This window comes from Cibotium barometz, chromosome 20 (genome assembly GCF_041138505.1).
Source record: "Cibotium barometz isolate CiBa-2024 chromosome 20, ASM4113850v1, whole genome shotgun sequence".
NCBI classification, from domain to species: domain Eukaryota; kingdom Viridiplantae; phylum Streptophyta; class Polypodiopsida; order Cyatheales; family Cibotiaceae; genus Cibotium; species Cibotium barometz.
In genome coordinates, this window is record NC_141065.1 from 10,438,413 (window position 1) to 10,465,716 (window position 27,304).

The 27,304-nt window shown below is 43.0% G+C and overlaps 1 protein-coding gene across 2 annotated transcripts; it reads right to left on the bottom strand.

Annotated features, from left to right (window-relative positions):
- Nucleotides 1-201: 201 nt before the first annotated feature.
- On the bottom strand, nucleotides 202-16,234 carry LOC147627543 (UDP-rhamnose/UDP-galactose transporter 4-like). 2 transcript variants are annotated; one of them, XM_086814463.1, is made up of 6 exons: nucleotides 15,913-16,234; nucleotides 15,635-15,819; nucleotides 15,347-15,547; nucleotides 1,076-1,237; nucleotides 956-985; nucleotides 505-817 (listed from the first exon to the last, which is right to left on the bottom strand). In XM_086814463.1, the coding sequence occupies exons 1-6, from the start codon at nucleotides 16,046-16,048 to the stop codon at nucleotides 653-655; spliced, it is 879 nt and encodes a 292-aa protein (XP_086670589.1). In that variant the 5' UTR covers nucleotides 16,049-16,234; the 3' UTR covers nucleotides 505-652. The 2 variants fall into 2 exon arrangements, with proteins under 2 accessions (XP_086670588.1, XP_086670589.1); XM_086814462.1 differs by having other exon boundaries at nucleotides 202-985.
- Between the last annotated feature and the right edge of the window lie 11,070 nt (nucleotides 16,235-27,304).

Here is a 27,304-nt window from a genome sequence, read left to right on the forward strand (position 1 = left end):
TATTGAATTGTCTGAGACAACACCCATTGACTCCATGTTTTTAACTACAAGTCTCACACATACACACGTGCCCACACAAAGGTACCAATGCACCCCCCCGACAATGTTTCTAAATACAGAGCATTTCAAACAGAACTATCAAACGAAGTATTCACAACTTTCTCCTTTTTCTGAGTCATTGCAGATTGAATAACAGAAATAAGTGACAATCCTTCAAAACATTTGATGATTCTCAAACCAGTTATTATCAAACAAAAGAATTCCACTAGTAGTGGATAGAACAAGCAAGAATCATCACCAGAGATATCATTTCCCTATCAATCTTGACTACCCTCTTTAGTAAAACAAAACTCTGAACTGGCCTTCTATATGTCATGTAAAGCTCAGAATTTCATGTCTTGTGGAGCAGGAAAGATATTTCTAGACAAAACTCACAGCAAGGCCACAATGCTTTGAAGACCCCAAGGCATACAACTTAAACGTGAAAGAATCAGGTGCTTATGCCACATGATCCAGTCATGGAAAGAAATAGGTGGGGTAACTATTATCGCTCATAAGCCATCTTTGACCTTCATTGCATGATCAGACTCATATGGCCCAAGATTCCCATCACATAGCATTTGTACTGTCCCAGCTCTTTTTGTGTCCACCATCAAACCTTGTCATCAACATCTCCATTTTCGAGAGCATTAGCCTGACCTCTTTGAGCTTTGTCACTTGGTGAAGGATAAATTCGACGCTCCTTTCCTCCAGGCTTGGAGGACGCGTTGCCATACCAAATCATCCCTACAATGGCTAGTAGCATGCCTAGGACCACCTGCAAATTCAGTCCCTCCCTCCCAAAAAGGAAGAACCCCAAGATTAAGACTAAAACAGTTTTCATGTGACCCAGCACCTGAAAAGAAACTGCTGTGAATCTCCCAATGCAAATGAACTGACTTAGGTTGGTACCCACAGCAATGAAGCATGAGAGAACAATAAAAAACTGCATCCATAAAAGCATCCATTAGTTACTTTTGCTTTAAAATTTGCTTTCCCCTTACAGATTGAGATCTGGTGTATAACGTTATCTTACTACTGAGGGAATGCTGAAGTCAAACTGGTAAACTGTCTTTTCTGTAAGCCAAAAGTCAACAACAGGTCCAGCAAGTAGTAAAGATGCTGCCTGAATTGGTGCTGTGTGACTCAGAAGATCAAAAGAGCCAAGAGAGTATTTTTTCTGGAGAGAATGCACATACTGCACAACAAAAGAGAGGGAAAAATGTGAAAAATGCATAAGTAAACATATCCTTTGATACCATAAATCCCAGTTACACATTAAAGCGATTAGCAAGAGAAAATAATCATGAAGCTAAACATCTGTAGTAAACAAACAGAAAGCTGTAGTGGAAAATTCCCATTACTTACAAAACTTTTAGAACCATGTAGCGTAATCTTGACTCATAGAACATATTCATAGAGCTTTAAAATATCATCATCATCCTCCATAGCAAAGGCTATGTGTACTGGCGGAATCAACAACCACGAGTAGATGCAAGCTTTGTATAAAAATATGTCCAACCACCATTATTCACTTCTTCGGGGGCGAAGGGCAAACTCAACCACGATGAAGGCTAGCACTAAGAAAGTAAAGCCAATTGTCATTGTTCACTCAGCTTGAATAACAAAAGGAATAGATAATGTCATTGTACCAGTTTGCCACCACGTGCACGGACACACAAAATTAGAGCTATCGAGGAGCAGTTCGCTGCATTAGCCAGTTATCTTCAAGAGAACATGACTTCACAGTTGGCTGACCAATTAACTGCCCAACTGGCATCCCTTCCCCCAGAGCTGCATTCATTCCTTCTCGAAGGACTCGTGTCACTAGTTTGGACACCACTGGGCAATGCCTCTCATTTAATTATCCCGATGAAGACACTTGCATAATTGATGTCTAATCTCACAAATTCAAATTGGATTTGATGTCTTGTCCAGATTGTGAATAGTATAAGTCTAGATAGAGATGCCCATGTGTAACTATTTGGTCCTCCATGCTCTTTTCACATGATAGAACTCATGCCCGGACACTTGGACACGATGATGGACACATGGAAACAGGGTTCCTAAAGTTGGAATTGGAAAAAGCACCCGTCTTGGTCAAAAAGCAAGAAAAAGCAAAAGTCAAACTTTGTTGACCAAAAAGCTGAGGGCACCGTTGGAAAGAGGGCATCGAACTGAATCAAAAAGCTAAAAGCCGCTTTTGCAAAAAGCTACTCCAGGGCCAAAAAGCAAGGCCCTGAAGATTCTAAAAGCATGAATTAAGAACTTTGACTATTATTAAAACAAAAGCAAGGAGGCAAAGCAAAAGCAAGAAAATAAAACAAAAGCTAGGAGATAAAGCAAAAGCTAAGTGGTAAAAGCAAGCACCCCTTCAAGCATACAAGAAGCATATATCCTCTTGATGAGCCATAGAAGACTCGTGGAGAACTTTGAGGGAGAAGTTGTGAAGAATTATCATCCACTTCATCTTCTTCCTCACGCCAAGGATCTCCTAAAGGGGAAAGCCTTGACATGGTAAAGAGAGCTCAAGAATAAACCCACTACTTGGGCGGAGTTCAAGACAATGTTTCGAGATGGGTTGTCACATGCACCCTACACTATGGTGCTATGTAACACACTGGCTCAGCATTATAGGTAGCTACTAACATCATACAGTCTTAATAACTTTTTAGGATTACTTGTCGTATGCCGGGCTCCATTGTGAGCCCCAGTATGGGACATATCAAACAGTCTTCCAAGCCTTAGAGCGTCTGCAAGACTGTATGTGTCAGTCCTCTTACCCACTTGGAGAATTCATGATATAAGTACATGTAGATGTTAGCCTTAGCAGTAGGTATTGCATTAGGAAACATCATTAGGGGCATGTGCACATGCAACCCACGAAGGGATTGCCTTGTATATGGTGCTAGACACCATATGCCACCCATAGACAACAGTCGGCCAGCATATAATCAGCATGAAAAGCATATAATAACAGTCGCCCAACATAAATAGGCACCCAACATCGGCCAGCATTTAATGGCATTAAATGCTATATTCAGTACGTCGTGGGACATATGAAGCTGGCCAACACCAGCATTAATGGACTGACCAGCAGCAAAATTCCATATAAAAGCAGCCCTTCTCCATTGCATAAATCACTTCATAATTAAGAATTCAGTAAAGCAGTTCAAGAGAACATGTGTGCTTGAGATCCCCCTCTTGGAGCATACAAACAGCCTCAAGCACTCCGTGCTTTAATCCAAGGCAGCATAGACGATACTCTCATCTTCAGCCAACATAACAATTGATAGCATCTATGCAAGCAAACATGTTGTCAATTCTCCCTACAATGGCACAACAAGGTCCGAATTCCTCCACTGCCCCAACCATCACTGTCATACGAGCTCAACCATATTTTAGTAAGTATGATGGTAAGTGTGATCATGCCGCAATTATGCAATTTATTCATCAGTTTGTGGCATACTTTTCTATGGCTAACTATGGCTAAGCTTTCAAATCCTCAAGACAGAGTCCACCTTCCAACACCTCACCTCTCCGGCAACACAATTATTGATAACAATGATGGTACTACTGATGTTGTTGCTACTAATGGTAATGAAGATGATACTACTGATGCTAAATGCTGACTTAATCAAGGATTAATGCTGTTCATGCCGAGGATTAGCCATGGCACGAGCATGCACATGACATCCCCTCTTGCTAAACTTGATGATGGGATGGACACTCTGTCATCCTTCCTCCCTGGACTTCTAACTTTAAATTGCTACTTCTGACTCTAACTATGACTCCGGAGATGCAAGGCAGACTAAGCCATAATGAGGCTTAGCACTAAGGGAAGTAGCAAATAGAAAGAATTAGTACAGCAAATCAGTAGTTGATAGGGCAAATGCACCGCTAAAGATAGAAATAATTCCATGCAATGAAGAAAGTTGCCTTCGAGTCTCCGGTTCTCAAGTTGGCTTCGTGGGATGATCTTTTTGAGGTGATTACCAATGCCAGCAATATAGCCATAGAAGCTGTCTTGTAGTAGGAAGGGCGCCCAATGGCTTATTATAGCTGGAAATTGTATGACACAGAGATATTCCGTATATAACAAAGAGTTATTGGGGGTGATAAAGGCTCTTAAGCATTGGAAACCTTTTCCTTTCGGGAGAGAATTCCCCGTTAAAACAAATCATCATGCACTTTAATGACTGCAAACCATGCCTTGTAACATGCAGAAGCTTCGGGGGAGATCAGTACCTTTGATGCTCAGAAATCAGCACACTTTTCGCGACGGAATTAACGCACAAAACTGAATGAAGATGTGCAGAAAAGAGAGAGAGAGAGAGAGGGAGAGAGGGAGAGAGAAGAGGACACAGTATTGGGTCCCGAATACCCTCTGTAGGGCCCCCACCACGAATGGTGTATTTGCTTTATTAGAATGATGCAAATCTGAAAGAAAATACAGAAAACTTGACCTTTCTTGGCTAAGATAACTCTAACCTTGATCTGCAGTCCTTCACCTCTTTGCGTTAGCAACTCCTTGGCTGTCCTGGCCCTTGATTTCCTTAGCTCTTGGTGAATTATGAGATAACACAAAAGATTTGTGGCTTTGGTATTCATACTACCTAGGATGAACAATCGGCCAGCTATAATCCAGGCGGCTGTCTCTATTACTGCCCACGACTGGAAATAACAGCAATAAATGCTAGAAAATTCCAATTAAATGCTGCACATGCTCTCCCTTGGCTGGCTGGCATTAGGCACATGAGCACAAAGGGCTGGGCACTGATTGCCCATTGTTCTGAAGGCTGGGCTGCCCCCATACTTGCCCTACAATCCCCTAGAGTTGGATAACCAGTTGGTTACCCTTGCAAGAGCCCTAGGACTGTCCTAAAGCACTCCTATGGCCCTCCCATGGCTGGTGGGTACAGCCAGGGCCTTCCTAGCCCTTATGGGGGTGGTTTACCCTATCCCCATGCCCACACAAACACTTGGGGTAGCCCTATGGGCTGGGCCCTTTCTTATAAACAAACCCTAACTTGTCTACACAATGATCTGGCATCCAGTACCATACCAAATACACAGAATCACTGACATCATTCCAGAGAGAGACTCACAACGCGGACTGGCACTGTTTCATGTGCAAGACAGTGCACACCTGACCTTGGACTCATGTGCAGGACAATGCACACCTGGCCTCGGACGACTGGGATGGATCCCTAGCTGACTCGTCCCAGACTAGGCTCACATGGGACCAGTTTACCATCCCAAGTCCTCCACCTTCTGTACAAATATGTCTACGTGGCATCCAAGTGCGGGATGCACATGACATGCCTAGTGCCCAATGGAGTGACAGACAAGCCAAACGGAGTCCGATCTTCCACGCAGCTTGGAGGTATGATTGAATACATCCCTAGCAAGAATAACCCCGTTGTCGATGCTCTAAGTCACAAAGGTACAATTCAGACTCTGCAAGAATCCATTGTGCTTGAAATACAAGAAAAAGATTTGTACAATATGAAGACGCAGTACGAGGATTCTTTAGAATTCAAGACTCAGTATAGATCAGTCCTTCTATCAAAACCGAGTCACTATACCATCCAAGACTGCTAGTTATTTTACAAGAACCCGCTATGCATACTAAGGGAAAAGTGACACGCACTTCTTCAAGACACCCATGACTCTATCAACAATACATCAACAATACATTGGAGAAGTTAAGCGTTCATTTTACTGGCCAAAAATGAGAAGAGATGTCTATCAGCATGTACAATCATATCAGGTTTGCCAAAAGGCGAAGGTTCCTCATACGAAGCAGGCAGCATTGCTACAGTCTTTACCAGTTCCAGAAGAACCTTTCCAGGATATCAGCATGGATTTTGTAGGACCCCTTCTAGCAACATTTGGATACACGAACACACAATGCATGACGATTGTTGACTGATTCAATAAGTTTTGCATGCTGAAACCGGCCTTTAGAAACTTGACGGGCGGTGAGCACACTTAATCACACTTAAATCTCTTTACGAACTGGAATAATAAACTTGAAAGAAGAAGAAAAAGAAATAAGTGGAGCTAGAGTGCTCCTGCACAAAAGACCAATTGGCCCCAAAGCGTGGCGCCCCCGCCGCAGGTATTTATTTATAACTCGAGGTCGGCGTAGCCCCTATACAATTCACGAGAAGATGCCTCCTTGCTTCACGTGGAGAAGATCTTCTCAAACTTTGTTTTTGAGAAGTTGGAAACAACTTTGACAACTTTGAATTTCAGTTCCTCAGATCATCCTGAATCTGATGGCCAGACTGAAAGAGTGAATCAGATTTTGGAGGATATGCTTCGAGCATATGTATCTAAAAGGCTGAGTTCATAAGAGGATTATCTTTCTATGTTAGAATTTGCATATGACAGTACTAAGCATACGAGTATAAGTTTTAGTCCTTTCATGCTTATGTATGGTTTTCAACCTAGATCACCTGTTACAGTGGGATTCTCAGGACTTCGTTACACGAGGAGATCCTATGGGGATTTGACAGTATCCTCTTACCTCGGTGAATTCGCCAAGTCACCCTCCTCCATCCACTTCGAATCCATAGATGAATAGTTCACAAACTTCACCAGATATCAACGTGAAACTTTTCCTCTGACTTTTCTTTCTCTATGTGCCAAAATCTATTCCGATTGAAGAATCTCATCTAGTTCTTCAACTTCTGGTTGTGTCTCATCAACCTGATCTGTAGGCACCTCACCTCTGAAAGATCTAAGAAGACTCACATGGAATGCATTATGAATCCTCCAATGATCCGGTAATTGAAGACGATAAGAAACATCACTCATCTTCACAATCACCTGAAAAGGCCCATAGTACCGCATACTCAGTTTAGGATATAAGCTCTGTTTACCCTTCATTTTCCTGAGTCTAGCCTTCTAAAATCTCGAAAGCACCCAATCACCCAAATCAAAAACCAATGATCGACGGTGTAGTTTGTTGCTTTCCTCTCTTTCTCTTGAGTCCTTTGAAGAGCCACCTTAACCTTCTTGTAAGCCTCATCCATATTCTCCACAAAGCGATCTGCCTCGAAGATCTTATCTTTTGTATGCAGGATCGGAGGTACTTTCTTCCCGCCTTTCACAATCTCGAAAGGTGCCTTACTTGCCGAAGTGTGAATGGTGTTGTTGTAAGCAAACTCCACCAAAGGAAGATACTTTTCCCACTGTTCCTTATGATCCGAAACATAACACTTTAGAAGATCCAATACAACTGAGTTGGCAATTTCCAATTGCCCATCTGTTTGTGGATGAAAAGACGATGAGAACTTCAATGAGGTCTTCATGTTCTCGAACAATGCTCTCCAAAATAAACTCGTCATTCGAGGATCTCGATCACTAATAATAGATGTGGGCATCCCATGGTACTTGAAGATATTTGTCAAAAATATCCTCACCATTTGCTCTGCATTTATCTTCTTCCTGACTGGAATGAAATGAGCTTGCTTGCTGAAACGATCCACGATAGTCCAGATGCCATCATTCCCACTCTTTGTCCTAGGAAGATCAAAAAGAAAATCCATAGCAATACTCTCCCACGGTCTATCTGGAATAGACAAAGGATGAAGTAACCCAGGTGTCTTTTGACGGTCATACTTCACCTTCTGACAAATGATACAATCACGAACAAAAGCATCAGCATCCCTGCGCATAGTAGGCCAATAAAAGAATGCCTCCAAAGCCTTCACTGTAGCCTCAATACCACGATGGCCTGCATAAGGCGGAGCATGGCATTCTGTCAAAACCTTCTGTCCCAACTGAGATGTGACACAATTTGTCATGCATCATCAAAGATCCTTCCTTGAGAGAATAATGATCAACTCGCTCTCCTTCAGTCAAACGATCAAAGTTCCGCTCAAAATCTGAATCATGAGCATATTGTTCTCGCATATCATGAAGTTATGAAAGATAATAGAGACGGCGGCCACATGTGGTTTCCTAAACAAGACATCTGCAACCACATTCTTTTTGCCATCCACATGAACAATCTGAAAGTGAAACATGGACAAAAAGTTTGCCCATCTCATATGCTTCTCTGAGAGCTTCATTTGAGTAAGGAAGTATCGAAGAGTCTGATGATCACTCTGACCAATGAAATCAGTCCCAAGAAGGTAATGCTTCCAAGTAGAAAGAACATGAATAATCGCAAGAAGCTCCTTCTCATACACTTGTAGATTCCTTTCTGCTGGTGACAAAGTTCTACTCTCATAAGCAATAACATGTCCATCCTACATAAGAACAGCTCAAATGTTATTCCCGCATGCATCACACTGTACCACAAAAGGTTTATGTAAATCTGGTAAAACCAAAACTAGACCAGTGGTTAGCTTTTCCTTAAGCTTGTTGAAAGCTTCCACTTCCTTCTGTCCATTGAAATTTTACATCCTTCTTGGTCAGGTGATGTAAAGGTGAAGCAATCTCTACAAAGAATCGGATAAACCTCCTGTAATATGAACAAAGTCCTAAGAAACTTCTCACATCATGAATAGTCTGCAAATCCGATCAATTCTTTATTGCTTCAATTTTTGTTGAATCCATCCTGACGCCATCCTTAGACACTGTGTGCCCAAGAAAGTGAATCTCCTGCATGAAAAATTCACTCTTCTTTCCGTTGACAACCAACCTATGCTTTCTGAGTTCCTCAAACACTTGGGTCAAATGCTCCCAATGCTCCTTCTCTGAATGAGAAAACACAATCATATCATCAAAGAAGGTGCCCACAAAAGCACGGTGGGGTTGAAAAATCCGATCCATCATCCTGTTAAAAGTCGCTGGAGCATTCGTAAGACCAAAAGACATGACTAAACTAAAAACTCATAAAGTCCAAAAGTTGTCCTGAAAGCTGTCTTGTGCACATCTTCTGGCCTGATGCGAATTTGATGGTATCCACTCTTCAGATCAATACGACTGAAGTAAGCTACTCCCTGTAACCAATCCAAAATATCATCAATTCGAGGTATAGGAAATCTGTTCTTGATGGTAAATCTTATTCAGTGCCCTGTAATCTATGCACATCCGCCAAGAACCATCTTTCTTTTGTACCAAAAGCACTAGTGAACAATAGGGCGAAGAGCTCGGCTGAATCAATCCTTTGTCCAACAGATCACGCACTTGGCTCATAATCTCTTCTTGTTGGGCTGCACTCACCCTGTAGGGTGGCTTATTCGATGGTGAACTTCCAGGAATCAAATCAATCCCATGATCCTCAGGACTAGCAGGCGGCGATTCCCCTGGCAAAGCCTCTAAAAAACAATCTTGAAAACTTTTGAGAAAGTCCAATCTTTTCTTGTCCAACTCAGACAGGTTAGAATCTATGGTATCCTGATTCTCTTTAACAAACACTAAGTAAACAAAAAGATGTTTCTTTATTAAACGAGAAATGGCCGAGGCCGATACAATAGGAATAGATTCTCCTTTAAGCTTTACATCAAGAGTGTGTTCCCTATTGAAAGTATCTACTACCGCTTTAACCTTATGGCACAATGATCGGTGTAACCTCAACCGAATGTCCACGACAAGCCAAAGTAGCCTCATGTAACACACCCATCTCCTTTGGTTTGATGCCCAACTTTGCCGCAAGCTCGGAGGTGATGAAGTTTGCACGAGCCCCAGGATCGAAAAAGATCAAAACTTCCATCTCACAACTCTAAAGATGCATCCCCTTGCTTCAACCCTATCAAGTCAGGTACTAGTCCAGCAGATGGTTTCAGTTTCTTTGCTTAAGGCTCTTCCTGTGAGTCATCTGCGTTTTTAAGTGCTCTCTTCGGACACCTATAGTACCGATGTCCCTCTTCTCCACAAGAGAAACATTTGTTGCCAGCTATAAGCTCTTTCTTTTCTTCATCTGTTCTTTGAGGTAAGGGCTGAAATTTTCTCTTCTTGGATTGCCCCTTCTCTCGTGGTTCAGTGTTTTTGGTCTCTTTTGACTCCTTTGCCTCTTTAGATGCTTCCTTGGAAAAGAGATGTTGATCCTTGAATCCTGACATCTGACCAATAAGCATGGCATATCCAGTCTGAGCATTTTCTATCATCTGAGTCATATTAATGACCTTTGTTTTAATACAATAGTCACGAAGCTCCTTGGGTAACCCACAGCAATATGTCTCTACCTCCTCAACCAATGACACGGGCCTAAAGGATGTGACAGGTAGCAGAGCATTCCAAAATTTCTTGTTATATTCTTCCAGATTGCTACAATCTCTGGAATCTAATCGATGCCAAGCTGTCATAACATCCACCTCAAAAGTCGGTGTCAACCATAAAGAAGAGAAGATTTGCTTGAACTCCACCCAAGTGCTAGGTGCTATTCCCTGATGAAGAAGTGTCGACCACCATTGAAGAGCATTTCCCTTTAGGAAAGAAGCTGCCTTTCGTACCTTAGATGCCTCTGTGAAGAGGCCACCAGAAAATGCCGCATCAAACTGTTGAATGAAGGTGAGAGCCTTCAAACGATCCTTTGCACCACTAAAAGTATCAAACTAGTGCAGCACCACCCTCTTTATAATCTTTTGGCTTCTCGCCCTGAACAAGATTATCATATGGATGTGGTTTGAGAAAAGAATTGCCCACAGCATTAGATCCCATGCCCATCATACCACCTCTCATACCAGGCATACCAAAAGCACTTCCCCCACCACCACCAAAAGTTCCATACATACCTCCTGGCATACCACCATACATACCTCCATGCATACCTGGTTGCATGCCATAGCTCCCAGTCATGCCCATGTTGGGTACACCCATCATGGAATGAAAGACAGAGCCTCCACCAAAGTAACTAGGATGAGAAGTATTAAAAGGGTTTCTATGGATAGGTGGGGGAAAAGAAGAAGAATCGAGGTATGGCTGAAAATTTGGGTGGATGGGAGCCGAATGTTGAGGCTTAGCTTTCTTCTCATACCCTTGCTTCCGTGGTTTAGAATCAGGTTTGAAGTTTTGTGAAAAACGTGAGTCCTTCGCGAGTTCCATTAATCCCTCCATCAAACTCTGCATCTCTGCTTCATAGGTGGCATCATCATCTTCAGCTTATCAAAAGGTATTTCTTGCTCGCTTTCCTCATCTTCATAGAAGTAGTCGTCCTCTTCCGAAGATAAATCCTTCATCTCCGCACTAGTTCCAACCAAAGAATTAAAGGTGTCGACCACAGGCTCGCCCCTTGAAAAAGTTGATGATGAATCCCGGCAATGGAACCTTGAAACCGGCCTTCAGAAACTTGATGGGCGGTGAGCACACTTAATCACACTTAAATCTCTTTACGAGCTGGAATAATAAACTTGGAAGAAGAAGAAAAAGAAATAAGTGGAGCTAGAGTGCTCCTACACAAAAGACCAATTGGCCCCAAAGCGTGGCGCCCTCGCAGGTATTTATTTATAACTCGAGATCGGCGTAGCCCTTGTACAATTCTTGAGAAGATGCCTCCTTGCTTCACGTGGAGAAGATCTTCTCAAACTTTCACCCAGTTTGTGTTGTGGGATACAAGAGCCTTGGCCCCCTATTTATACAAGTTTGGGGAAAAAAGCTATGCTTCTCTCCTCTTAGAGAAAAAAAATTATACAAGTGCTTTTATCTCATTCAAAAACTCTTTGAATATTTTCTATCAAAAAAAAATTTAGCACGGCGCTAGCGTTTTCAAAAATCCCATGCAGCTTTTCTTTTTTTTTTCTCTTGCGCGTTTTTGGGCTGCCCGGCTTTTTCTTCTACGCTTTTCATTTTTGCCGGTCGCCTTCGCGTTTAGCTGCAGTCCGATGCTTTCTCTTGCGCGATTTGCTGCAGCCCCTCGCTTCGCCTCTCTCTTGCTTGTGTGTGCCTGCCTACGTGGCAGTGCCCGTACCTGCGCAGCCAACCGTCTACAAGGCAGCACCTGCAACCAATCGACTCACCTGCAGCCAACCAAATGTGCCTACACATGCCATGTCAGCTGTAGTCCACGTGCACCACGCCACCTGCACCTGTGCCACGTGGCAGTGCCACGTCAGCTGCTGACTGGGCTGACCCACAAGATGCCTCAACTGTTGCTCTTGCATCAAGGTAAGAGAAAGACCAAAAGCATGCACATGAACACACACACACACACACACACACACACCAAACATGTATCTCCATCCACACGTGTACAAACTTACACACATGCATATACAAAGTAAAATATGATTAGTGAATGCTAAACATGCTTAAAACATAATTACAATGCTTAAGAAAAAGAGGTAAAATACTCAGTCCTGTAACACATGCTCATTCCGTGCAAGCAAACGGCCATAGCAAAAGATATCACTTGCTTGTTTCTTCGCCTTTGGTATCCCATATGTGGTTTGCCAAAAACAATTACCTCTAACAGGGATCCAAAGTTTACTTCACATTTCTGGAGAGCATTATTCGACAACTTTGGAACCAAGTTACATTTGTCCAGTGTATTCCATCATCAGACAGATGGCCAGACAAAAATATATAATCAACTGGCATTTGATGTTCTCAAGTCGTATTGCCATGATCAGCGGTCAAAGTGGGAGCATTATCTTTCTTTGATATAGGGAATTCTGAACGATACTCACTCATCCAGTATTGGTCTGACTCCTTATGAGGTAACATTTGGCTGTCATTTCTCGTCACTTCTTACGAGGATGGTATCGCCTTCCTTAGGGTGACAAGACCACACAAACATTTTTAGAAATCATTGAGTTAATAAAGGAGCGCCTCACCAAAGCTCAAGAAATATACACTAGGCAAGCCAACAAGTCTTGAAGAGATGTCAACTACAAAGAAGGAGATTGGGTGTATCTTTAGATCATGAAGCAGGGATTGACGCAAGTGGACAAGTGTTATCCCAAGCTCCCATTTTGAAGCTTTGGCCCTTTTTCGATCATCCAAAGGCTCAATGATGTCTCCATGAAGCTAAAGCTACCAGACAGTTGGACTATGCATAATATCTTCAATGTTTCTTGGTTGAAGCCCTATGTTGGACCAGCATTGCAAGTGGTCTTAGATGAGCAACAGCCTGAGATGGTTGACGAAGATAAAGTTGTCGAGTCCGAGGAGATTCTCCTCCCAAGATGGAAGCATGGTTCCAGTTGCACAGATGGAAGCATGGTTCCAGTTTTGCAGACAAAGATAGTTCTACACGAAGTTCAAGGAGCCAGGCACTCATGATTAGCTACATGAAGGAGTACTCACAAACTACTAGGAAGCCATGAACCTGCCACCAAGCTAAGCAGAAGGGAATGTCACATGTACTCTGCAATGTGGTGCTATGTGACACACTTGCTTAGCATTTCATGCAACATTATAAAGCATTAATACCCTTTTTAGGATTATGTCGTATGCCGTCCGGGACCTATTGGTCCCTTGCATAAATTACATTCATTCACAAGTATTCAGCAGGCAGATAAAGAGAATATGTGCTTGAGTTCCCTTAGCGTTCTTGGAGCATACAATCAGCCTCAAGCACTCCGTGCTTCAGTCCAAGGCAGCATAGAAGATCCTCTCATTTTAGCCAGCAGTTCTGGATTTGCATAAGTGGCTTCATAGAGTCTACAGTGCTCATACGGTTCAACCTGCATTCGGTCTTCCTCGTCCTTGCGTTTAGCAATCCACAGTCATCATTCTCATCATTGTACAAAGTTCTCTGAAGTAATATACAAGAAAATACTTGCAGGGGAAGGCGCTTCAGTGGGTAATTGAGAACCAATCTGGTGTCAACTATCATCTTCTCTCTCTCTACTCTTCTCTCTTAAAGCAAAGTGGATTCATAAACTCACGGGTTTAAAGAAGGCATTGTTGCACACATTACGACAATCAACCTATTGCATACTACAACCTTAGTGTTTAGAGGGAAATTCGATTGTTTCAAGGCTACCATATAGAGGGGAAAGTTGGACATTCCACCTACGATGATCAAACGCATAACGGAGGTTTTATGTGGGTTGTGCTTTGGCGGCATGGAACACCAGAGTGTGTGCTTCATGTGTTTCTTATCTGGGACACTCTATGCTTGGGCATAGTTAGTCTATGGCAACAGTGAGGAGCAATGCTAGTTTGTGAGTGACAACAAGATAAGGGACTTTCCTAGTTGTCTAGGCATGGCATGTTACCTATAGGGTTATTCCTCACACACACTCTCATGATGGCCAAGTAATATTGATGCATCAAAATTGTACATGAGTCAGAAAGATAAGAAGTTTGTAACTTCTCAGTCTAGGACTAAGTGCCTAAGACCTGGTTGTGTGTCCAAGATTAAGGACCACTTATCATGTTCTATATTAACCTTGGTGAGTCACAATGTGGTTAGAGATACTCCACGGTGAACGGATGTTCACAAGGTTATTTTGGAGTCGCGTGAAATCCCACTTGTTCGAAGGGCTGTAGCTACGGACATGTTAGGAGTGAATTATGTTACACTTCCTTGTTTGCTAGTAGGGCCTCTACATGAGAACATGTTCATTCCCAATTTAGGGAAGTGAGAGAAGGGGTGGCATAAGCTACTCAAGTTACTACTCATGGAGTAATGGATTTTCGGAATGGTTATGTTCCAAGGAATGACTCAAACTATAATTAGATGACTCTTAAGAGTCCGGATTTGTTATTTCAATCCTAGTCATGGATTGGAAAAGGGGAAGATCGAGATGTAGCATGGTTAAAACTTATAAATAGAGTAAGAAAGCTTTATAAATAAAAGCAAGCCACTTATAGCAAGGTTATTACTATATAAGGGACCTAAGGGTCACTTATTAGAGACGAGATCAAAGAGCCACACGGTAGCCTGGTGCTACTACGGAGCGTGCAAGATCTCATGGCCATGGAGCTATCATAGCTACGGTTTGGTGGTATGGGACGCCAAGTTGGGGTCATCGGTAATTGGCCTGCTCGCAGCAATCCAACCTCAGGCTCGCGGGTGGTTCGAGTTACCGAACTTTTGGTTGGGTGGTGAGCTGCTAGCCACAATCTATCGCAGTCACGGTCACATGTTCGACGTTCAGGTCTATGGAAACCTTGCCATGGTATGTCCTCTATCTTAATCCAAAGTGGTTCTATGTCAGATTATCCATGGCACGGTATAGTGAAGACCTGACAGAGACCTTGTTCTCTTTTGTGCTGAGGTAAAGTATGGCTTAAGTTGCTCGTTGCTTACCAAAAGATCGAAATTGTGCTGGCATAGATCTGCTGACTGATGAATTGGACATTGCTAATCTACTTATGTTTGCAGGATATGAAAAGGACCGTTGAAGGTGAGATATTCTGGTGTCACAAAATCTCCACTTACTATATACTTATTACTCACATATTGTTGCAGTGCAGTGCTCCAGACAGCTATGACAGCTGCAAAGAAGCCTTTGCTATTCAGGCTGACATCTGTCACTGTGCAGACGGCGACCCCCAGCAGTACTAAAAGTATACTCAACTTGGTGTCTCTCGAGTAACGAATTTTATCAAAGAGCACTTCCAAAAGGCAAGAGACAGGGATCATGCTGAGCTTGGCTATCTGTGAGACCCAACACAAGGGCGTTGTAAGATTACGGGATTTTCTGTGAATTCGATAGGGCGGGGGACAGACTTTCAGATTGGTTACCTGATAAAAACCCACGGAATTCCACATCAGGCTGACATTCATACCGACGATGGAGAAGTTAGCGCAGAGAGCGAACTTGGCTAGCTCGGAAGCAGGCAAATGGGTGCGTTGTACGTAACCAAACCAGCGAAGAGCGGAAGTCATGAGTGTGGTCATGCCGAAGTGAAGCCCTGTCAATGTGGTGGCTGCAAAGGGAAAGTAAGAGCATGTTATGTCAAAAGAAGCGCCTTCGCGGCTGGATCCAAGAAGAAGAGACAGCGGGATGGGGGGGCTCTTACCGAAACTGAAACCATGGACAGCCATCAGCTGCTTATTCACCATAATGATGCCCACGGAAGTACTGACGTTGAACATCCATGCCGCCACATCGAGAGCGGCCTTGCGATCGGCTTTGCTGGTGCTGCTCGGGGCCATCGCCACACGCACGGAGATGGAAATAGACACAGACAGATCTTGGAATGGCGCGACCTCACGCGAGCCACATCCCGCTTCCCCAATCACACAGTCCCGAAAGCACAGATCCAGAGAGCCACGGACGCCCCGGTGGGCCCGATGCTATACTAACACGACGCATGCAAAGGGCTAACGCCGTGAAAGCAACAATAGAACGGGGACGGCTTCTTGCTTGAATCGTAGAAATTCACACATTGCTAGGACAAATAATTTGGGCTTAGGATGGGCACTCAGGTTGGTCAATCCCTTTAAACACAACCCAAAGCTTTTCGTGGAAGTGCATGGAGATATCTTATTGGAAAGTGGACCTCATTGGTTGGAGGTTTCCAAAAAATGGGTGACCATACTTTTTAAATTTGTGGCATCCATCTCAACAAGTGACTTTAGGATGAGTGTAAAGGGGAGAGGGCTCGCCATGCTTAATTGAGCACTCTCGTTACTTGTTCAAAAAGTGAAGGATGGGTTCTGAAGGGCCTTATTAAGCCTTTATTCTTTCTTCTCATGAGAAGAATTGCCATTCTGTAACCTTAAGATTTTTGGAAAATGGTGCATGATAAACAAGTGGACAGAAACTTTGCGCATGTGAGAAACGAGTGGAGTAGTGGGGGGTCTTTGTCACACGCGTAAGTTGCATGCAACCATACGTCGACGCGAAGTCAACCAGACGGTGGCTCCATGTCTAGGGTGGCCTCCTTATGGCATCAAGGGATTACAAAGCAATCGAGCGAATGGGAGGACTGGGGTGCCGACTCCCGTTGCTTAGTCATTTGGCTTTTGCATATGCAAACTATCTAGGAGGGTTTTTGTTGCCCGTGAGGGACTCATCTCCTCTTTTGCTTATGATGACCTCTTAAGATTGAAGAGAGATAGCATTTATCAATTCTTTCATGGCAATATCTTTCCCAAAAAAGTAGGGGTTAGATGAAGAGGCTTGCTATGTGTTGAAAACAAAGGAGCCTTCTTATGGAGTAGATTCTCTATCAATAGGATGTAGCAGTGATGCATAGGCGATGGAGACCATCATTCATGGGTACATTTTGACCAAACCCATCAAGTCATAGATTGGGTGACACTAGCTTGGCATTTGTATGACCCATGCTGCATGACAAACACCTTGAACCTCGTAAGTGGTGTAAGGGTTGCCTATGCAAGTAAATGCCACGCTAGTGTTCCCAATCTAAATATATGACACAAGTAAATGCCACGCTAGTTTTCCCAATCTATGACTCGATGGGTGTGGTCAAAATGTAGCCTTTCTCTTGTATATCTTTATCTCCTTGTCCCCTTCTAGTGCACAGTGCATAGATAGCCCTATTGCTTGTGCCTATGCACCCCTTTGAGTCATAGATTGGGTGACCCATTGAGATTAAGGAGAAGATTGAATCAAAAAATTCTTCACCCCTATTATTACCTTACTTAAGTAGAAAAGCAAGGTGGCCCCAAAATGAAAAAAAGAGCAAGGATTTATTTCTTGGGATGTCTTACTTTCATTGATTGAGTAGGAAAGCAAGACGATCCAGAAGATGGATGCCTAAGCAAGATGATCCAGAAGATGGATGCCTATACTTTAATATCAGCTATGTGTTCCTAAAGAAAGAGACCTTAAGAGAAGGATTTTAAATGAGGCTCATGATAGCCTATAGGTAGGACATCTTGGCTATGTGAAGACTTTCATGGTTTGTAAAGAAGAGTCTCTTTTGGCCTGAACTTAAGAAGGATGTACTACTACAACGTGTTCATCACAGCAAAAGATCAAGGTCAAAAGAATAAAATTCCATGAAAGTTACATCCTTTAGATATTTCACATATAAAATTGGAGTGTATAAGCATGGATTTCACCATTAGTTAGTGTAGGTTATGATTACATCTTGGTTGATGTGGATCATTTGACAAAAGTCGCTCATTTGATCCCTATGAAAAATACCTATTGCACTTGATGTTGCTAAAGTCTTTTTGAAGGAAATATTTAGACTCTATGGATTACCTAGAAGGATAGTCAATGATCGAAATACTAAGTTTATATCATGATTCTAGAGTGCTTTCCTCTCTAGATATTAGTACTGCTTTACGAACTCGAAATTGATGGCCATACAAAGAGGGTAAACCAGGTAAACAAAGATATTCTTTGAGCATTTTTTGGATGAGAAACCATGAGATGGCTGAATTACTATTTGGTAGAATTATCTTATAATGCATCTCATCATTGAAGCATAGGGATGAGTCCATTTAAGATGCTTTAAGGACAAGATTATATAATGACATTAAAGTTGTTCGATCCACCACTGATCAGTGGTGGTCGATTGAAGTTCCACTGATCATAGTGGAACTTTGAAATCAAATGCTAGCTGAAATGGATCATCAAATGTAGACTATAAAGAAGGACATTGAAGCAAGAATTATAAAGAAAATAAGATGTGCATAAATTAATTGGGATTTTTTGCACATGTGCACCCCCTTGCACACATTGGAGTTAGAGAAAGAAAGAAAATAATGCTATTTTTTAAAAGAAATAAATGAGATATTTTTAGAAAAATAATAATAATCTATAAAATATACTAAGGTGTGTGTGTGTACACTAGCCTTGGCAAAAAGTGTAAATAGGTGGACATTTTAACTATTATAAGTCTAAATTGGTGAAAATCTAAAGTCTAAGGTTGGAAGGTGGAGGCAAAGACCTTAGGAGTAGTTTTTGGGGAAAGAAAAATAACCTTTAATGTGGAGTTAAGCATGGTGAACTAAGAGACAACTCTAGCCATACATAAATGAGAGTTAATTGGATGTATGGGTGGATACATGTAGGAGTAGCTGAGTGCATAAAAAATCGGTGGATGTATGGAGTCTAAGGTTGAACTGCATAGGATATTGTGGGCTACCAATATTGAGTGGACTGAGGGTGCATGTAGAGTGAGCAGCTTTCATTTTCATCTATATAAAGGCCCCTTTCTCATGAGAAATCGATGAACTTTTATCTTGAGTGGAGAGAGTACATTTTGCATTGTTTTCAGTGGTACACTTATCCCTTAGCCATAATTTTGCATTACCTTAGCTATAAATAGTTACTTGAGTACAAAGGAGTGATAATTGGGATTGTACAAGCACCTTGGGCTATAAGTAATTATTTGAGTACAAAGGAGTGATAATTAGGATTGTACAAGCACCTTGGGATCCTTATAAAAACTCATCCAGGTGGGAAGCTCATTTGTCTATACAATGGGTACAACAACTCCCTTTCAAGCTCATTTGTCTACACACAAGGTACAACAACCCCCTTTCTGGCCAATTTTCAATGGTATAATTAGACTCTTTTGTATAAAATTTATATTTCTCCTAATATTTTATAATTTGATTGTTTATTCTATGGTAATTTAAGTTTAAATTAAACTAGAATAATAATTTTCTAATCTCTGCAAATTCCCTATAAACATGGATCTTTAAGGTCCAATTTTGGTCTCTAAGGTTTAATTTTGACCCTTTACCCTTAATTTAATTTAAATTTTGCACATATCCATTGTAAAGACCTTAATACATTTGAGGAAACCTTCTTATTGCATAGAACTATAGGAAAATTAAGGATTGGGATAGGCTAATCCTAAACTTAGGAAAATTTAATATTTAAATAATTTAGGGAAGCCTTAGATTAAATGAATTCCTAGAGAGAGAAGACATTATAATCCAAGTGTCATAATTGAGATGAATTCAAGTTTAGGTAAGATTTTGAATTAATTTATGGATAGTTGAGTTTAATTATAAAGATTACATTTAGATTGTGAATTAGGAATACCCCCATGTCTAGAGAGAGAAACTAGAGTTAAAGATATATGGAGAGAAAGGTAGTAGAAAGATAAGAGATTACTCTAGTTTAAATGAAAAAAATTAAGGATTGAAAAATAGTTTTTATTTTAGGAAAAAATCATTTGTGTAAGGGTAGCCAATGATTCTAGAGAGAGAAAGTGAGAGAGATAGAATTTATTTACTTGCATTAATGTATACATGGGTAAGATTAAGGCTAAGATTACCCCAAGATCCTAGATTAACCATAGAAAGCCAAATATATAAAAGTAGGATATATTGGATCAATCTCTTCAAGGATAACATATCTTTAGAGAGAGAAAATCATGATTGATCCCTAAATAGAGGATATTAGGAGCACCTTATTGACCTTAATCAAGTACAAAGCTATATCTTAGAGGGAAGTCTTGGGTGATAGCATGATAAGGTGGCTATTTTGGTAGTTTGGGTGAAAGTGGGACACATTCAAGCATTGTGTCTAGTGTCTCTTGAGCGAGATACCTAAGAAGACACATATATTACCATGTCTCTCCAAGAAGTTGATGCCTCCTTAGCTCACAACTAGATGCCATGTCGTTCTTAGGTGAGATACATGGTTATGCCATTGGCTATGTAGTCACCATCCAATTATTATCATTGCATATATCGAGCAAGATACATGGCACTAAAAATACCACGATGGCTCTCGCACACGATCCAAAAATATAATAAACCATATATCAGGCGAGATACTTAAATTTAATAAATATATCTCGGTGGGTGAGATAGTTAAAATTAATAAATAGATATCGGGCATGATAGACAAATTAATTTAATCAAACTCAAGATAAATTATCTTGGGCAAGATACGTGGCTAAGAAAAAATATATCTCGAGTGGAGAATTTTTTTATTAATAAATTAATTGGCTCAAGTTACCTAAAATCCTAAAATCCCTAAATCTTCTCATTTCTTTACTCACTTGTCAAGATTGCTATCCTGTTAAGAACAAAGATGCCTATTGAGACCACCTGTCAAGATCACCACTCCCACTCCCACTCCCACTCCCACTCCCAGGTGCTCCCCTACTCTCCCTAAAATCCCTAAATCTTCTCATTTCTTTACTCACTTGTCAAGACTGTTGAGAACAAAGATGCCTGTTGAGGTCGCCTATTGAGATCACTACTCCCAAGCACCCCCCTACTCTCCCTCTTATCTCCTCTCTCTCTCTCACACCTCTCTCTAACATATAAACGATTCTCTCTCTCTCTCTCTCTCTCTCTCTCTCTCTCTCACACACACACACACACAAAATCCACAACACAAAATTGGTGTGTTTTGGGAGAGCCATGTAAATAAATGTACATGTGTATGTGTGTGTTTGAGAGAGAGAGAGAGAGAGAGAGAGAGAGAGAGAGAGAGAGAGAGAGAGAGAGAAATGTGTGTGTGTGTTAGGAGAGCCATGGAGAGAATCGTACATGTGTATGTGCGTGTGTTTGAGAGAGAGAGAGAATCGTACATGTGTATGTGCATGTGTTTGAGAGAGAGAGAGAGAGGTCAAAAAAAATTTGTAGCATGAAGTGTATGTGTGTGTGTGTGTAGATATAGATATATTGAGAGAGGAAGAAGAGAAGAGAAGAGAAGAGAGGAAGAAGAGAAGAGAAGGGAGAAGATACAAGGGTCGGTTCAGGAACACGCACTTAGCCAACCCTAAAGAGGGTTAACTCCTTGATGTGTGAAGCTGCTAGGGGCTCACTCCACCATCACTTATGTCACCCAAGTGGAGTTTTCCTTGAGTTAGGTAGGGAGTAATGAGAGAAGGAGCTATGGAGAGCTCAACTCTTATCTCATTGCCTTGGTGTGTGCAAGAGCGAAAGAGAGAGAGAGAAAGCAAGAAGAAGGAGAAGAGGCAAGAAAGGACGCATCACCTATAAGCATACACATACAATCAAGCAAACAAGCATGCATCAACACATAAGCTCACCACCATAGCCACAAGATAGCAAGAGGGAGAGAGAAGAAGACTCAATTGTGATAATGGGATTGTATATCCTTTTCATATTTTATAAGTTACTTATATATATGATATTTCTTTTTACAATGGCCAGCCACCCAAAATTGGTACTCTAGCTCTATGTACACCTAGGCTTGTTACTCAGCCAACGTTACACATGTAAGCTCGGTCATCCCATATCTTTTTACATGAAGTGCTTTTAGCACGATTTGCATAAAAATGAATTACATGATGCATAACCACACTTAGAATAATGTTAACCATTGTGGTTAAGATAGCTCCTCCCTATTTAGGTCCATCCTCTTGGAACTGGCAAGAAGGCTCAATGGTAGTAGAGGGAGTACATGCAGACAAAATTGTATCATTATTTGGGGTATTGGAGGGATTGATGGTGTAAAGATTTGTAGTAGTTGTGGACTAGAAGGTGGTCTCCGAGATGCTAGGCAACCATTTACTGGATGCATTCGTAGTAGCCAAAGAGTTACTTGAGGGTGGGGCCTTTATTGATGTCGAAGGTGAGGCCTTGGGTTCCTTTGTGGTAGTGGTGCCACGTAGGGAATTCCACTAAGAGTGTGGTGATGAGGTTAAAAAAGTGTATAGTGGTGATGATGGTGAGGTCCAAAACCTAATCATATTTGGTTGTGAATGCATGCATTTGAGCAAGCCTGCTTTGTTTAGTGGATGGGGTTCAGGACGTAGGACCCATGGAAAGTTGAATTGTAACTTAGGCTCAGTGTGAAATAGGTTCGCGGCCGAATGAGACGATGACGGATGGGGAGATAGCCGGGTTGTTGTGGAGATGGCATGGTGCTTTGTAGTAATCGACCCAAATTTACAGCTTGAGTAGGAAGTGACGCCTCCAAACCACTTGCTCACACACCATAAGAGCGAACGTGAGGGGCCAAGCGTCAGAGTGGGGTTGGATGTAGCCGCCGTGTTGTCGCTTCTAGTCATCCTGTTTGTGTCGATGTAGAGCCGGAGGACATGAAGCCGCCGTGTTGTCGCTTCTAGTCATCCTTCTTGGTGTCGATGTAGAGCCGGAGGACATGAATGTCCATGCGGTCGGTGACCTTTTGTTAGTGGAACTTGTTAGATTTGTCAGCCTAGCAAGATGCGGATGGCCTCCTCAAACTGTGTGCAATCTAGAGGATCATGCTAGTTAAGGGGATTGAGGGGGGGATCCACCTCCTCTTGCTCCTATGGGGATTGTGGAGGGATTTTGCCTTCTTCCATGAGGTGGGGGAAGGGAGGTCAGAGTGATGGGGTTGTGGAGGTGGAGGAGTTCTAGAGGTAGAGGGGGTGGTACCGACCGAGCAGGGGGTGGTACCGACCGAGCGAGGCATCGAGGAGAGGATGTGGGTGGGCCTATGTAGAAGAGAGGTCCTGGGGGAGTAGTAGCAGACAAGGTGGCACTCAAGTGCAATTTTTGGCCAATGATGACAGTGTTTGATGGGTGCTCAAAGCTCTAATAGGTATAGTTAGCAAGCACAAGGTTTCCACTATCAAGGAGCTGAATGGTCTTAACACCCCTAGCCCCATGCCACTCTTCCATGAGAGATCATTGTTTCCCATGAGATGCAACTCCCCATCTTTTTAGGAGGCTAAGGGTGCAATTTTGAGAGGTACTTGAGTTGGTGCTATTATTGTAGAAGTTGGCTACCCACACTTACAATTGTGATAGGGTGTGCTACAGACTGAGTCTCTCATTGCCCTAACCTCTCACTGTTATGCAACCCCCTCCTGAGAGGAAGCGAGGATAGAAGAAGAGTTGCCAATCTTGTCCATACCCAATTGGACCAAATTGGTGCCATCCAGCAATAATTAGGCAAGGAGTCAGTACAAAACCCGTAAGGGGGTGCTGACCACATAGTCCTAGGGTAGTACAAAAGGTGTCATTTAGAAAAAAAAAATCTCCCTAAGGGCAAGTGAACGGATGTCGTTCACTCAAGCAAAGCCACAACCATTCACTCATTCAAACCCACTCCCATTCAACACTCATGAAAAGCCACAGTCATTCGTCTATCAAGCCACGCCCATTTTCTAAAGGTAGCCCCAAGCCATAGCCACCGTTCCCTTTTATGAATCCACACTTGTTTGCTTGTCAATCCACGATCGTTCCCTTGTGGACCCACGCCCATTCCTCTGTGAAGCCACGGGCATACCTCCCTTGTAAATCTATGTACAGGCCCACCACTATTCATTTTTCTCACTTTTCTTCTTGCCCCTAGCCAAACTATCACCATTTTTCTCCTAAATTTTCACTTCTTGCCCACTTGCCAACTTGTTCCTCACATGGCTACTCCCAAGCATTCCGACTCCTCTCTCAAGGTGGTCGCTCACACTCCCCAAAACAAGAGACAACACATAGGCCACTGGTTCAAGGAATATGGCAAGCACTCGACCAAGCTCTCCTATCTGGGTGAGACCTTGATGAAGCAGGTCAATGGCCACACTATCCACCACAGCCTGATAAAGAATACACACAAAGTAGAGCACAAGTTACTCTACTACACCTAGCCCTACAGAGCCATCACCGATCGTCACCTGCCTGGAGCAGATTGGGCTCGACGGGCAATTTGCCAACCATGTTGCCCTAAGGACCCGCCGACCTCCTCAATTGCCTCTACTTTATCGAGACATACAATGATAGTGAGGCTACATGGAAAGTGCTCAACTCAAAAGGTGCTCCCCTTATAGTCCACCTCAGCCTTGACCTCGTCCGGGATGCACTCCACCTCCCTCGCCTCGAGCAGCCATAGCAAAGTCATGCGCCATGTGCGCAATGCCTTCCAAGGTCCCACCACCAAAGACGGCGTGGAGAGGAACAACATCACACAACAGGAATTAGTGATGCCAGCCTGTGTCTTCTCCTTCCTCCTCACAACATGCTGGGCCAATCGCTCTTTAACAGGTGCAACCTCTTCACCCTTTCCCGCGTCCATCAAGGTGTGCTCATCAATTGGACCAAATACTTCCACAAGGGACTCCATGCCGTCTACTCCAACCCACAGTGCAAGTTGGCCGCCTCATCACTCCTCACCAAGGCCCTCTAACATGCAGACAATTGGGAGGAGCTTCCCCCACCTGTCCGTTAGGGCAATACCACCATCCCTCCCATGATCTCTAAGCCACAAGGTTCAACTACCACGCCCCCTCCAAGTGCCATCATTCTAATCTTTAGGAGGAGGAGGAGGCATGCCGCAAATCAGGTGCCGACAAAGAGGAGCTTCGTTGAACTTCCTAGTTCCTTGAAGAGACCCTACTCCAATCGACACCCAACCCCAGTGGCCAAACTCTCCCCTCTCCCTCACCAACTCGCCTTGACGAAGGGTCGTCGGCTTCACCCTTTGCCTCCTAGTACCACACTATGGATACCCTCTATTGGGTGCAGGCCAGCTGCTTTCACTCCCAACAAGCCTTGACGAAGGGTCGTTGGCCTCACCCTTTGCCTCCCAGTACCACACTATGGATACCCTCTATTGGGTGCAGGCCAGCTGCTTTCACTCCCAACAAGCCTTCTCTAAAGGAATCTGGTCCTCCCATGGTGCCCTCACCTATTTTTGCTGAGAGATTCTCTAACCTCACACCTGGGAGCTCCTCACTTCCATGATAGACTACATATAGAGGCAGCATGAGCAGGTCACAACCACTCAATCTGCCATGCTCTTAGCCCATGCAAAGTTAATCCAAACCCACAAGATCTCCAGGCCGCCCTCCTGCCAACACCCAACTATAGGCCTCCCTTGAGTACCGGGAGTGTACCCTCGTTGAAGCCCTATAAGCAGTCACCCAACTCCAAGAGCAGCTCCACGCAGCCAGGAGGACACCCAAACAGCCCACAGCACCTGCTCCCTAGCCCAATAGGAAGCACAGATTCTATGATGCATCGCCGCCCAAACTACCTAGGATGGCTATGACCAGATCCGTGCCTCCTTCGACTCCTACAAGGCCATCACCAAAAGCAAACCCTACAATAAAAAAGATGCATGGGCATCCAAGAAACGCGTAATTCAAGCACATCACATAACTTTGGGGTAGATGTTGATGCGTCCAAGAGAACTTACCTCTATAACTCGTCCGAACACACCACTGTGAGGAGGGAACAACAACCCAGCAACATAACACCAAATCAAGGCACTAGTACACTCAGCTGATGTCCCCTGATCTCCAGTTAACACATGCGAATACTTCACACTCTCAACACCCTTCCATCCTCCCAACTGACACCTCCAACTGTTCTCCCAAGTCAGCCCTAACTTCCAAAGCCCCTAATCATCTACCAAAATGCCTCAGCTGACTTCCTACTGACTAAAACAGCTCCCAGTTGATCCCCAGTTGATCGTAAACAGCTCCGAGTTGATCCCCAGTTGATCGTAAACTGACTAAAACAGCTCCCAGTTGAGACCCAAAACTGAATCAAAATGCTGACGCCGCTGACTCCAGTAAAAAATGAGTTCTCTAAGCTCCTATAATTGTCCCCTGGCTTCAACAAACTTCTAGTCACAACCCCAGGACCTTCTTGAACCCTTTGCCAACCCTCCACTAACCTCCAGTTGACACCCTCTTGACTAAACCAGACAGAAAACCAACTCAGCAGCCCGACATAGCACCGACTGACTCAGTTGCCTCTACTGAGATCAAGGGCTTCCTCCCATGTGTCCTATGAGACTCTCCAACCCTCAGGGTCCACTAAACATAAAGAGATATTGAATTACATGTACTCTACTGATAGTAGCTGATCCACAACTGACCCAAAACTGACTGCTGGGTATACTAATTCTGACTCCTAATTGTTGACATAGCTCTCCTCTCCTCTCTGCCCACATACACATCCAAACCCTCCAAACACTCAAATCACACAAAGATCCACCATTATAGACACTCAACATATTGCAATTGACACAGAGATGACACTGGAATCCCCTTTAGCCCACTAACCCATCCGACTGTTGACTGTTGACTGTTGACTCTTTATTGACTTGACAGTCAGTAGTGGCTCACAAACACTTCACTCAAACTCATACAAGCCAAAACAAAGCCCATAAATGTTCAGCTACTCATCCCTGATGGTCAACTAACCACAAAACTGACTCTTTGTACCCTCTCAATTGACATAGACTGAGTCAGTACTAGTTAGTGACTCGGTAGTAGGAACTCCTCAAACATCGAACAGATACACCCCAGTGCTCCATCAGACAGATACACCAAGTGCTCCATCTCCATAAACCTAGTGAAAACCACATATCATCACAACTGAATCATCAAAACAAAAGATAAAACATCCACTCACACCTGACACAACTGATACAAACAAAACACTCAATCTACTCCAGATAGATAGAAAACGCACAAGTGTCTCAATAGCCCAACAACCTGAGCAAACATAAGAAGGAAACATAGAAAAACTCATGGGTTACTTGCAAGTAGGCCCCAAGGA

What these genes read in the sequence shown, in the direction of transcription:
- LOC147627543 (XM_086814462.1), bottom strand. Translation starts at nt 16,048, where the DNA reads ATGGCCCCGAGCAGCACCAGCAAAGCCGATCGCAAGGCCGCTCTCGAT. An exon ending in GCACTGCACTGCAACAATAT is followed by an intron (nt 1,238 to 15,346) that starts GTGAGTAATAAG and finishes TTTGTTGTGCAG; the next exon opens with TATGTGCATTCTCTCCAGAA. An exon ending in ACTTCAGCATTCCCTCAGTA is followed by an intron (nt 986 to 1,075) that starts GTAAGATAACGT and finishes TTATGGATGCAG; the next exon opens with TTTTTTATTGTTCTCTCATG.